Genomic DNA, 13,571 nt, shown 5'->3' with positions numbered 1-13,571 from the left:
TTAATTAAATATTAACCAAGTTTAACTTGAATCTAACTTAAAATAAATAACTAATTAAATTAATGAACTTGTGTTCCTATAATGAACTACCTGGTTTAAAATGATATGTTTAAGATGAAAGAATCCTATAACACATATTTTATTCACAGTTAAAACTTAGAAAACAACCAATCTTTTGATACAAAAACTCATTCTTTTACCTTTTTTAAGGGTTACACTGATGTCCATCCTATTATGGGCCCTTTGAAACTCAGTGGTTTAATCAACTTTTTACTGGTATTAGTTGCAACTTTAGTGTGATGTGAAATGACACTTTACATGACAGTTTAATTGAAATATGATTTGTGTCTGTCGGTCACTTTCCTGCTTTGCTACAACCAAAAAGAGACAATTTGTTAAATAATGATTACAAAGAGATGCTGCTTAGTTCTATAGTGTGAATCGATAATGAAGATTTATCACCTCTCATTAAAGAGGCGTCTTGGATCAGAGAAAGATGGATGGATTGCTTTTGTTCAAATCCTCTCTTCAAAATTGAAGAATGATTTGCAAAGGGCACACATAATGAATAAACTAATATATATATATATATATATATATATATATATATATATATAGGTATGGTACAATTGAGACAATTCGGTCTCCTTTTCAAGAGATACCTATTTTAGGCAATATACAGTGCTTTCTTCTTCTCTCTTCACCCTCACGAACCCTAGGAGCTCCAGAAATTCTCCGACGACACCGCCATCGAGTGTCGGAGGTCATCAGGGACTGGTGAGTTTTATTTTAATGTTTTTAAAAAAATAAAACCTTTTCATGTAATTACAATACATGGGATTGTAGCCATCCCCTGGCCCATTAGCAGGTTGGTGTAAACATGAAACAAACATCAGTAATAGAATAAAACACAGAGCATAATAAATAGACAGGTAACATACAATAACCGTGAAAAATCTATGTGATATAGTGCAAAGATAAATCTAGAAATTTGGGGACGATGACAATTATATATTGTTGATTATAAAGTGCAAGAGTGCTAATCAAAGTGTTGTAATGCTAAAGTGTGCATGATGCTTGCTGCTTAGTGCACAGATGGGCAACTTCTATCTCAGCGCGGGCCACAAAAATGTGATTGTCTGATCTGAGGGCCACATTATCAACATTGATGTCAGCATTTAGACAAATGAGTAATCTGAGCATTAATGCAAGCTTGAAAAAACACATTTCATGTGTTTTTAAACTCATTTTGTAAATATTCTCATCAATATGATGGATTTTTGTGTTTTTTGAAGTCATTGTGTGTGTTTTTATGTTTTCTTTTTTTTTTTCTCTTGTCATTTTGTGTAATGTTGTGTGTGTTATGAATCATTTTTGCATTGTTTTTTGTGTTTTTGTTGTTACTTTTTGTGTTTTTCTTGACATGTTGCGCATTTTTCTGTTTTCTGTGTTTCTCGTGATTCTCAACTGGTGGGTCGGGACCCAAAAGTGGGTCGTGGACCTGTACTGGGTGGGTCGCGGACAGCTGGTCAAAATTAAATAAATGCTTATTGTCTCTCATGTTGTATTTTATTTTGAAAGAAACTTTTCCTTTGACAGGGATGCTGTGAAATGCATGTTACACAGGGAAATATATAGATTTATGTTTGAAAAAAATATTATAGATGTGTGTTTTCAAAAGCTATTTTTGAAAAACTAAGTTTTGGAGGTTAAATTCCAAAAAAGTGGGTCGCGATTTAATGTCCGTGGCAAAATGTGGGTCCCAGGGTGAGACCAGTTGAGAACCACTGTTCTAGAGTTTTATATTATTATATAGTATTATATTGTTCTTTGTATACCTTCCATCTTTATGAATTACAATTTTGTTTTGGGGGCTGCATGTGACAACTGATTACCAGTTGCTAATGTTTGGCCTAGAGGCTCAGGTCATCATTATATTGCACATTGCCAGATTATAGTAGGAATATGAGTGTATTACATTGCATACACCCTACTTTCCTACTACTAGCTGGTGTGAACTAAACCACCTGCAGCTCAGCCAACAAAACAAAGGAGATGGTGATCAACCTGAGGAGGAGGCTGACCCAGATCCCACTTTTGAACATTCAAGGACTGGACATTGAGAAGGTGGAGACTCACAAGTAGCTGTGAGTTCACCTTGATAATTAACTTGGCTGGACTCATATAACTCAAACATCCTTTACAAAGACGACTCCTCCGACTTTACTGTATTACTATTTTTTTTAATCTAAGCAGTGCAATTTTCCTTATTTTTTTTTTTTTTTTTTTTTTTTATAGTTTTCAATGCATAAATCAATTCATTTTTTTATGTGTAAATTGTCTAATTTTTTTTTTTAAATCTCAATTTCAGTACTTCTTAAGTCTTGTTTCTTGTGCTGCTGTGACATAACAATAAAGTTTTATTGGTAACAATTTATTTGAAGTTTTATGGGCTGACATTATGTTGTCATTATCTGTCATCAGCATAAATAAGATGTGATGAAGGCTGTCATTAGTGTCGTTCACTAAATTATGACACCTTGGAGCTATGTTTGGCGTCTTTTGGGTTAGGTGGAGGGATTGGGTATAGTGTTACGGTTAGTTTAACGAATGACAGGACGCCTATTAAAGCCAATGACAGTGTCGTGTTATAACATGACACCGTAATGTCATATAAAACTTCAAGTAAAGTGTTGTTGTTTTATCTTGTATTAATAATGATGTATATTGTTATTATTGATATCATAATACATTTCAAATATAATATGAAAATACATCTTGGAAATGGCACTTTATTAGACGTTTGTTTTAAGTAAAGACACAACATTGGTCCTTTTTATTATTTGTACAAGCCTTGTCACACGGTTTTCACTATCAACGTTTATCCAACAGGTGGCGCCACTAGATCACAAAAGAAAACAATAGTGTTTCATTTCCATTCATTGTGTACAATCCAGTAAGATGGAGATAAAGTTGTCAACAACTTTGGACCACGTGTTTTCTTGTTCTGATAATAAAGCAGTACAAACCAATTAACCACACCAAATGTACCATCTTCTATGTAAACACCAGCTGTAGTTTCAGCCTCTGCTCCTCCATCAGAACAACAAGGAGCCCATGCAGGTCAGAAAAATAAAAAAAGAAAAAGTGAAGGCTGCTCTTCACCATCGGACAGTGGGCTATAAGCAGTGGTGACAGGGGTCGGATTAGAGCGGCTTAATGCTCCGTGTATGCATGTTAATGTAACAGGCAACGAGGGACCAGCGGGCGCACTGCTTTGGGATTATTTATCACAAAACATTTGTATTCTTCTGTCGGAGAGCGGTTTGATCCCGGATAGCTGCACACTAATCCTTCACTCCGGTTAATTAAAAGAAGGGGAAACCAATGGAACTGTGTTGGTGGTGATTCTTCTCTTCCAGAAATGTAATCATTTCTGGAGAAGCTTAACCATCTGCTGAGGTTAAGTCTACAAGCAGATTGTGTTTTCTGCCTGTTTAAAACCTTGGGATTTTCTCTCTTTTTTCTCCCCTCAAAATGGGAATGGGTGTTTTAGACCTGCTCTTGTAAAGAAAAAGGATGGAGATATCAACTTTTACTGATGAGGGTACTTCCCATTATGTAATTATTGATATAGATCTATTTCAGAGTTAAGTCTTGACCTTTTGACCACCTTGAAAACCAAACCAGATGGGTTGTAGACTTCATTCTGTGGTTGTCACTGTAATTTCTTAATGCATACAGACGATTGTTTTGTTGAATTTATCATCTTTGAGCAAGTGTTTCCCAAACTTTATTGCCCCATGCCCCAGCCTTTATTTCTTATCAGCACCCTTAGCTCATGTTATATATTCTTGTGTCTGCAGGCTTGTCTAAACTCCTCCTGTGTCTGTCCAACATTAAACTTGAAATTAGGCCCTTTTTATTCATTTATTTCTGATGTTTTGCTCATTTTAAAACTTGAACTTCAACCTTTTGGTGTATGTTAAAGAGTTGTGCCACAATTATTATTGCTGGAAGAGGAAAAAAAGTCTATGTGCGTGTAAAAAAAATCAAAAAAATCGACTTTATAATGTTAAAAAAAAATGTTGCTATGTACCCTCTCGAGAGGTGTTCAAGTACCCCTAGGGGTACACGTACCCCAGTTTGGGAACTATTGCTGTATATGTTTTTTGTTTAAATTCACGACTAGCAAATGGAGTTCCAAATTGTCCTTCCATTGAGAGCGTAAATACTATTTATAAGGCTGTCTTGATGCTAGATGCTATCCTCTTTTGGGTTTTTTTAAGAATCACAGCATCCAACAATCAAGTTTATAAGGAGTGGGGTCATGGGTTTTAGCAGCAGGTTTTAAGAGAATGCTAGTAAACAGAGAAATGAATTCCAGAAGTAGCCCATGAGGAGGGCTAAAGATGTCATCAGCTCTAAGAAGAGACTCAGATTTCCAGCCACCATCAGAATTAGAATGCCACTCGTGTTCGTGTGGAGTCTAACTGACAAAGACGTCCTTCACTTCCTCTCCCAGTCTCCCCGCCCTGCTCCCTGTCATTCAGTGGCTGTCTTACTGACCAGGATTAACAGGCAAAAGATTAAATCTCATCAAACACGTGTTTCACAAGGAGATGCCCTCTTTGTTCCATGAAGAACACTATGATAGCACTTTGATCTATGGGTGTCAATTATAATCTGCATCCACGTGTGTCTCCTTTGTTCCCCTCAGATATGTGCAAGCATCATCGATAGGACAAATATCTGACCCCTGACTCTAATACCTGATTAGAGACAAGTATGATTAAGGATTTATGACATTGCTTTTATGATAATTGTGTTGATACACACTGGGGCGTACTTAAGTGATTTACACATGTGTAATGCCTGTTTGGCTGTATTGTCCTCTCGGGATTGTTAATGCAATCATTTAAGCTCTAATATCTAAAAAAATAAATAAATAAAAAAGTGATTGGAATGAACATCCTGGCCTATCAAAGATTGTTCTTACACAACCCAGTTTGGTGTGTGAGTGTGTGTGATGATGATGATGATGATGATGATGATGATGATGATGATTAATGAATGGGACTGTTTTGCAGTGTGGGCATTCAACTTCAAAGGACTCTAATTAGAAAGAATTATTAAAGAGTCCCTGGGAGCAAACTGGTAGCCTGTCCAATACTGTTTTTTTTTTTTTGGATATTACTGGTGGTCTATAAGGCTTAAGTACACTTTAAGATCAGGAGGTCAAATCCTTCTCGGTCCTCAGCAGGAAGAAAATGACACCAGACGCAGCTTGACTTCTAATACGGATCCGGCTCTGACTTGGTGTCATTCTTACACCTTCCTGTCTCTTTAATGGGTCAAAGGCACTGAGACGAGGACGTAAACGGGTTTAATGTCTAGAGTAATTAGAGCCCCCCCTCTCTCCCTCTCTCTCTCTCTCTCTCTCTCTCTCTCTCTCTCTCTCGTCTGCTCCAATACACTGAAGACGCATGCACTATTCTGCACCGTTCACACAGCAGCTATTGCGCACAGAGCGCAGAGAGGCTCTCTATTCCTCCTTCGGCTCATCCTCAGTTTAAAGTTTTTACGCACAGATGTAACAAACTGAAATCTGGGTTCTTTTTTTTTCTTCTTCTTCCTTTCTCTCTTTTGTCACACACTCGGTTTTCCATGTGCTGCCTGGTTTTATGAGGACAAAGATGTTTTGTTGAGGTGATTTTACGCACGCAGCTGAGATGGATCACAGACTCTCCAGAGGCAGCTGGGTGCCCGTGACTGCTTTGGTTGTGTGCCTGCTGTTTCTGTGCCTGTGTGGTGGATTTGGTTCTTGCACAAATCCGCTACTCCATCCCAGAAGAGCTGGAGCACGGAGCGTTCGTGGGCAACATTGCTGAAGATTTGGGTTTGGACGTGGCCAAACTGTCAGCCCGTCGGTTTCGCATCGTGTCCGGGGCAAAGAAACAGTATCTGGAAGTGAATTTGGAAAACGGCATCCTCTTTGTCAACGAGAAAATAGACAGAGAGGAGCTCTGTGAACAAAGTCCGAGCTGCTTTTTACACTTACAAGTGGTTATAGAAAATCCATTGGAGCTGTACAGAGTGGAAGTGGAGATATTGGACGTTAATGATAATTCTCCCAGTTTCCCGTGGAGCGAGTTTAACCTGGACATCACGGAGTCCGCCGCGCCCGGCTCTCGCTTCCCGCTGGAGAGCGCACAGGACCAGGACGTGGGCACCAACTCCCTGCGCTCCTACCAGCTGAGCGCAAACGAGCACTTCATACCGAACATCCAAACCCGCAACGACGGGAGCAAGTTTGCTGAGCTGGTGTTGGACAACCCGCTGGATCGAGAGCAGCAGAAAAGACATCAGATGGTTCTGACTGCCTTTGACGGCGGGGCTCCGGAGCGCACCGGGACAGCCTTAATCACCATCACGGTGTTAGATGCCAACGATAACGTGCCCGTGTTTGACCGCTCTGTGTACCGGACGAGCCTGGTAGAGAACGCACCGAGAGGCACGCTGGTGGTGAAGCTGAACGCCACAGACTTGGATGAAGGCGCAAACGGGGAGGTTACCTATGCGTTCAGCGGACACGCACCCCTGAAGGTGCGTGAACTGTTTACCGTGGATCCGTACATGGGTGAGATCCGAGTGAAAGGCGTTGTGGACTATGAAAAAGCAAGTGTGTATGAATTATATGTGCAAGCCAAAGACAGAGGACCGTCGGCGGTGGCGGTGCACAGTAAAGTGCTGGTGGACATCCTGGATGTCAATGACAACGCACCGGAGGTCATCCTCACATCCGTGTCCACACCTGTGCAGGAGGACGCACCTCCGGGGACGGTGATAGCTGTGATCAGCGTCATGGACCGGGACTCAGGAGAAAAACGGCAATGTTGACTGTCAGATTCCGAGTAACGTCCCTTTCCAGTTACATTCATCCTTTAAAAACTATTACACACTGGTTACCAGTGAATTCCTGGACAGGGAAGCAGTTTCTGAATATAATATTACACTCACAGCCCGAGACTTAGGCTCTCCTTCGCTCTCCACCAGGAAAACCATCCTCGTCAAAGTGTCTGACATTAATGACAACCCCCCGCGGTTCTCCCAGCCTTCATACACTGTGTATGTGACCGAGAATAACGCCCCGGGCGCTTCCATTTGCTCTGTATCTGCCTTCGACCCCGATTCTAACCAGAACGCCTATTTGTCCTTTTCTATTGTGGAAGGTCAGATTCAGGGCATGCCTGTGTCCACGTATGTCTCAATCAACTCTGACAACGGCAACATTTACGCGCTGCGCTCATTTGATTACGAGCAACTCAGAAACTTTCAGATTCTGGTCCAAGCGCAGGACGCAGGTTTTCCTCCTTTGGCCAGTAATGTGACAGTCAATGTTTTTGTCTTGGACCAGAATGACAACGCACCTGTTATCGCGTCACCGCTTCCTAAAAATGGCACCGTGGCCACGGAGGTGATCCCCCGGTCCGTTGACGCGGGGTACCTGGTGACCAAAATCACTGCGTTAGACGCGGACGCGGGACAAAACTCCAGGCTTTCCTATCAGCTGATGCAGGCCACAGATCCCGGTCTGCTCAGCGTGGCTCTCTACACGGGAGAAATCAGGACAATACGGCGCTTGGTGGAGAAAGACGCAAACAAGACAGAGACTTGTGATTTTAGTCAAGGACAACGGGCAGCCGCCGCTCTCCGCCACAGTCTCCATTGTCCTCACAGTGGTGGACAGAGAACCAGAGTCCCTGTCAGACTTCGGAGATCTCACCCTCAGCCCACAGCCCCCCTCCAACCTCGCCCTCTACCTGATCGTGTCACTGAGCACCATATCCCTAATCTTCCTGGTGGCTATCATTGTTCTGGCTGCTGTGAAGTGCTACAAGGACAGAGAGACCCGAGCGGGTACAACCTGCCCCCGTTTGCCTGCTGCTGCTGCGGGGGCTTTCAGCCCGAGCCTCCGCCAGAGGTGTTCAAAAAATCCAACCTCAACCTGCAGATCTCCTCCGCTAAAGTGCCCACCAACTGCATGGAGGTGAATGGGAACAGCAGCATGTCTCAGTCCTATTGTTATAAAGTGTGTCTGACACCAGAATCCGCCAAAAGTGACTTTATGTTTTTAAAGCCGTGCAGCCCGAGCAGCACGCCGAGGAACAACGAGGCAAAGAGCGCCGAAAACAGCTGGAACGCGCAAAGCCGGAGTGCGTCTGTCAACAATGGAGCGACGACTCCAAACGAGGTATATATGACAAAATTCGCACAGAGTCATGAGTGATCGCGTTCAGCACTGATATCCACCTTTATTTAAACCCCCCACATTAGATTATGTGTCTGACAGCAACCTGAAGAATGACATTCCTTCATGAAGGTCAAATATCAGACAAGCTTCAAAGTTAAGCTCAAACCAAACAAGTCTCCCCTTTTTCACACATTTTTTTTTTGTTTTACTTCAATAGTATCGCTAATGCATGGTAATAACTGCCCAGCTTCTGTTAAAGCCGGGGAATGAAATGAGACCCTGGACAATTGCTTTTAATTGGCATGTTAATGAAAGCGTGACACGCGCAGAGCGTGTCGGGAATAAAGATGTCAATCAAGCCTAGAGAGGGGGGTGGGTTTAAAGATGACACAATTAAACACTTCTCACAGTTGATGCATGTGAACGTGAGTGGATCATTGGCACAGCACAGCGCGCGCACCTTCCATGCAGCTGGAAAAGTCAAGGTTATTCACGGACAAGGTGAAAGACGGGCTTCTTCTATATAGTGCGTGTGCGTGCGCGTCACGCCTCCTTAAACTCTAAACTAACAGCAAAGGAGAGATTACCTCACTGACACGTCAAGGGCACGAGCACGACCTGATCTGCGTTAAACAGAACAATGTTACGTGTAGCCTACACTAAAGGAAAAAAGGGAGTGGGAGCCAGCGTTATTGATGACAAAGATAATGACCGGTTTTGGGGAGACGGGGGGGGGGGGGGGGGGGGGGGGGGGGGGGGTACAAGGACACGACTGGAACGAGACGTGGGCAGCCTGTAGATCTGTGTCCTCTGAGACTGAAGAGATGACATGTGGCTTCACATTAGAGCAGGGAGCGGGGGGGGGGGGGGGGGGGGGGGGGGGGGGGGTTTGGCTGGCTGGGATGGAGGACAGAAACGAAGGAAGGTGTGTGCGCAACGATGCTTAGTCAAACTCCAGACATGTGTCAATGTAACATCGACCGTTTCCCATAAATTCCTTATTTTCAAACTAAAAACATTCAGGGACGATGATCATATTAAGTTATTAATTATTATTCCCTATAGGCTTACACCCTTTATCGCATGGTATATCACGAGTAGGCTTGTCTAAACCCTTTTCTGTGTCTGGTCCAACAATACATATCAGATTTAGGCTTTTTTTTTTCTTAGTCATCTATTTCTGAGGTTTGGCCTATTTTAGATGTTGAACCCCACCTTTTAATGTGTTTTGATGGGTGAGATGAGACATGAAATAATCAGATCTGACCAGAACTGTCTGTGTGCATGCATGCATGTAGAATCTGTTCTATATAGAAATGTACTGATTTTTCCATGCAATCCCTGAGATCAAGTCTCCATTAGCCTTAGTTAGAAGAACCACTTTGAGATTCATCATATCTTGACACAAAACAAGTTTACAGTTTCAAAATTATACTAAAATGTCCTTAAAACAAATAAATAGCATAGAAGACAAGTAAATGAAAGACAATGAAAAAGTGCAGTCATAGAGGAGGAGCTTATGAAAGCTATAAAAGCCACCAAAAAGTTCAAAATAAATGAGCTAAAACAAGAACAAGAAGAAGTTTTTGTTTCCAGAGGTGCTGTAAAAGGGCTCTACAAAGCAGGGGTTCTGGACTGGTCTCAACTTGGAACTCACGTGCACGGTCATTAAATCACGACCTTTTTTTTTTTTTGAGAATTTAACCAACCAAATTTAGTTTTTAAATAATAGCTGTTGAAAACATACATATATAATCTTTTTTTTTTTTTTTTAATATATATTTTCCTGCAACATGCATTTCACACCATGCCTGTCAAAAGAAAAGTTTTTTTCAAAATAAAAGAGTCCTACATGAGAGACGTAAGTATTTATTCATTTTTGACCAGCTGTCTGCGACTCACTTTTGGGTCCCGACCCACCAGTTGAGAATCGCTGACCCAAAGGATTGTTTATTCAATGTAAAAAATAAATAAAAATAAATAAATAAATAAATAAAAAAATATGCAAGGAAAACATTGACTATGAAGCGATACTTTATACACTTCGGATTTAGATATTCAATATTTGTGATGCATGTTTTGCAGCTATTGTGCAATAAAATAAGTTATTTTTTGGGCGATTGAGTTGTGCACTCATTGTAATAAAATGAAAATATTAATATTAATTCACTGATCTAAAGCCCTGCACTCCCGACTCACATACATCTTCCTGCAGCTCTCCTCCTCCTTCAGAAGAGGCGCGTCCTCAGGATAATAATTAGTTCTGCTAATTCATCTTTAGATGAGTCGTCAGGAGGTTTGTCTTTGACACATGAAAGACAAATCACAGCCAAACTGTGCTTGACGCACATAAGCAAGTGCACTGACACGCTGCGGCTGATGAACCGAAGGTGAAAAGTGAGATTGAATCCACAGTCATGCGTGAAAGACGCACGCGACAGTGGCACGGAGGGGCGTCACTCTGCGTGTGAGCCTTTATTCTCTGCGCTATAAAACTTTCCAAGGCTCTCTGTGTGACTTTTAATTAAAACGCTTGCATGAGGAGCATTAGGGGAATTATTAATTTTGGAAAATAATGCATGAACCCATGCTACAAAACAATGACGCGCGTAATTTTGTTAATTTTCTCCCCGGCCAGGATTCCTTTGAAGATTAAAATCATGTTTCGTTTCATCCCGGTGGGGCTCTAATTGGTTTTTGCCCCTATATGGTGAGCAGAGTACTTTGAATACCGATTAAATGCGCTTACTTTGCAGTCTTTCCGTTAACAACTCTAGGTGAGTTATTGGAGCATGCAGATCATACTATTATGGACTCGTGCATGGAATAAACATCACCACAGTGTTCCCTGTCAGCATTCCCGCTGCGCCACAGAGAATAAAAGGAAAACCAAGTGACAGCCGAATAGTAGCTGAAGGCAACAGCGTTTCAGCAAGTGTCCGCTAGATGGCAGTCAGATACCACCTAAATAAGGGCATGGCAATGTGAGTGATCTCTGTGAACCAAAGACCAAAAGATAATTAATATTTCAAAATAAGTTAAATTATGTCATTTTACATTTTTCCATATATTTGCTTGATGTTTGGACATTTTTTTTTTTTTTTAATGAGAAATGAAATGAATAATTCTTAAATATTTGAAGTTTAATTAATGCTCAGTTATTTCTTCTTGCAGCTGAAGCAGCCAAACACAGACTGGACTCTCACAAAGAACAAGAACTCCTCCATTAAAAGGTATGTTTTTTTAAAATGTCTAACCTTTTGATTAAAAAACAAAAACAAAAAAAAACACGTCACGGCTTCACATAATGCTAAACCATCAAAAACATTTGAGTGTGTGGTTCAATATGGCTGTGATGTATTTTATTAAAATGTGAGTAAATACGTAGTCGAGCACTTGCACTATTTTAGACCATCACATTAAAGTTTCTTTTAAGTTAAACCTAAAATTCTGCATTTTTATTTAGCAGACACATTTATCCAAACTCAAGTACAACACGAGTAGTTTGGGTTAAGGTGCTTGCTCAACATCCCATAGTGAAGGACCAGGTTGGATTTGAACCAGTGACCCTCTGATTGCAAACCCACTTCCTTTAAATGTTGTCCATGTTTATTTATCAGGGACATTATAGCAAATATAAGATCCCAACTTTGGCATCTCACAGTGCTACATGGTTGATCTAGATTTTCTATTGTTTTTAAGTGTGACTTCAAATACTGTGATTGCAGTAGATCTGTAGTGTTTTAAACCAGCAATTCTCAACTGGTGGGTCGGGACCCAAAAGTGGGTAATGGATCTGTACTGGGTGGTTTGCATGACAGCTGGTCAAAAATAATGTTGGACTTGTCTTTTATCTTGAAAGAAACTTTACTTTTGACAGGCATGCTGTGAAATGCATGTTGCACAGGAAAATATATAGATTTATGTTTCAAAAAAGATCATATATGTGTGTTTTCAACAGCTATTTTTGAAAAACTAAATTTGGTTGGTTTTAATGTAAAAAAAAAAAAAAAAAAAAAAAAAAAAAGTGGGTCGCGATTTTATGACCATGGCAAAATGTGGGTCCCAGGGGGAGACCAGTTGAGAACTCGTGTTTTCGACATTGTAACAGGAATGTTAAACACTTAGTATCTTTTGGCCTGCAGCTATAATTCTATCAACATGGATGGCACCCTTATGCGTAAGGCCATGCACGCAGACCCAGAAAACTACGTGACCTCCATGGCACCCGGGCAGTACTGGACCTGGGGGACACGCCCGAGGGCCACAAAGGGTAAGACACACCAAACATTGTGCATTAAAGCCACCAAATATGGAGCATTATGTTTTCATGTGTTTTATTGTTCTCTGAGCCTCATCATTAGACCACCAGCATTATACAAGATGTGCTTTCCACTGTGTATTTATGCTGCATGGGGTTGTTTGCATAAATGCTGTGCAGTAATAATCCAGATGTGTTTACTCAGCTTTTTCATCCAGTTGCTTTGAACTATTTTCACCACAGACTATAAGATGTCTCCTTCACCCAGCGGTCTCACCTCTCGCCCGTGGACCCCTCGCTGCACTCCTCCTCCACAGCAGCAGCAGCCCTCCATCCAAGCCCACCCACACCCACACCCCCCACCCGACTACCACCACAACGTCTACATTCCTGGGACTCCCTCGGGCTTTTGCACCCTGAGGCCGACCACACAGCGGAGCGAGCTGGATGTCCACAATTCTTTCTCCACTTTTGGCAAAAAGCGACGCCTGCAGATGTCTCCCCAGGGAGAGGCTGCGATGATAAACAATGACCTGTACAACGACTAATAACATGATGTACAAAGGTGGAGGATCTTATATGAGAAAAGACATTTACTAAAGAAGTGAAGGTAGAGATAATGTAGTGTGAGGTCAGTTGTGAAATAATGTAATTCACAGGAAAATGGATGAATGGTTTGTTTGGACTGCAAGGCAAAACATCAATATATTATTATTATTATTGTTATTATTATTATTTGGACAATCAAGCTAAAGCATCAGTTAATCCCAAATATTTTAAAAATGATTAGCGATTCAAATCATTTTTGCACATCATTATTAATGGACATATTTTTTATCTTACAAAAAAAAAAAAAATACAAAATGTACTTTTTCTTGGTTTTTACTTCCAGTTTGTGTGATTTTGACAAATAGTTGTGTGATGTTTATGCAAGCTGCACCATAAAGCAGATTACTGTAACGATGGGGGCGTTTTACCCCCACACATGTACTGTAAACATTTACAAGAATAAAGTATTTTTTTATATGAAATGCTTGAGTTTGGGATGGGAAGCCA

At 41.1% G+C, this 13,571-nt stretch overlaps 1 protein-coding gene and 1 pseudogene across 1 annotated transcript; both read left to right on the top strand.

Moving 5' to 3' along the window:
• LOC114470759 (protocadherin gamma-A11-like) overlaps window positions 1–2,145 on the top strand; it is a 3,256-nt pseudogene extending 1,111 nt beyond the window's left edge.
• Window positions 2,146–5,532: 3,387 nt separating this feature from the next.
• On the top strand, window positions 5,533–13,342 carry LOC114471294 (protocadherin-10-like). Its single transcript, XM_028460003.1, is given in 8 exon segments — window positions 5,533–5,795; window positions 5,797–6,885; window positions 6,887–7,660; window positions 7,662–7,911; window positions 7,914–8,254; window positions 11,429–11,487; window positions 12,400–12,527; window positions 12,759–13,342. Coding segments are annotated over 8 exon segments (3,009 nt in total). The 5' UTR covers window positions 5,533–5,732; the 3' UTR covers window positions 13,064–13,342.
• Window positions 13,343–13,571: the final 229 nt, after the last annotated feature.

This window comes from Gouania willdenowi, chromosome 10, assembly GCF_900634775.1.
Source record: "Gouania willdenowi chromosome 10, fGouWil2.1, whole genome shotgun sequence".
NCBI lineage: Eukaryota > Metazoa > Chordata > Actinopteri > Blenniiformes > Gobiesocidae > Gouania > Gouania willdenowi.
The sequence above is the reverse complement of the archived record's forward strand: the minus strand, read 5'-3'. Positions and strand labels throughout refer to the sequence as shown.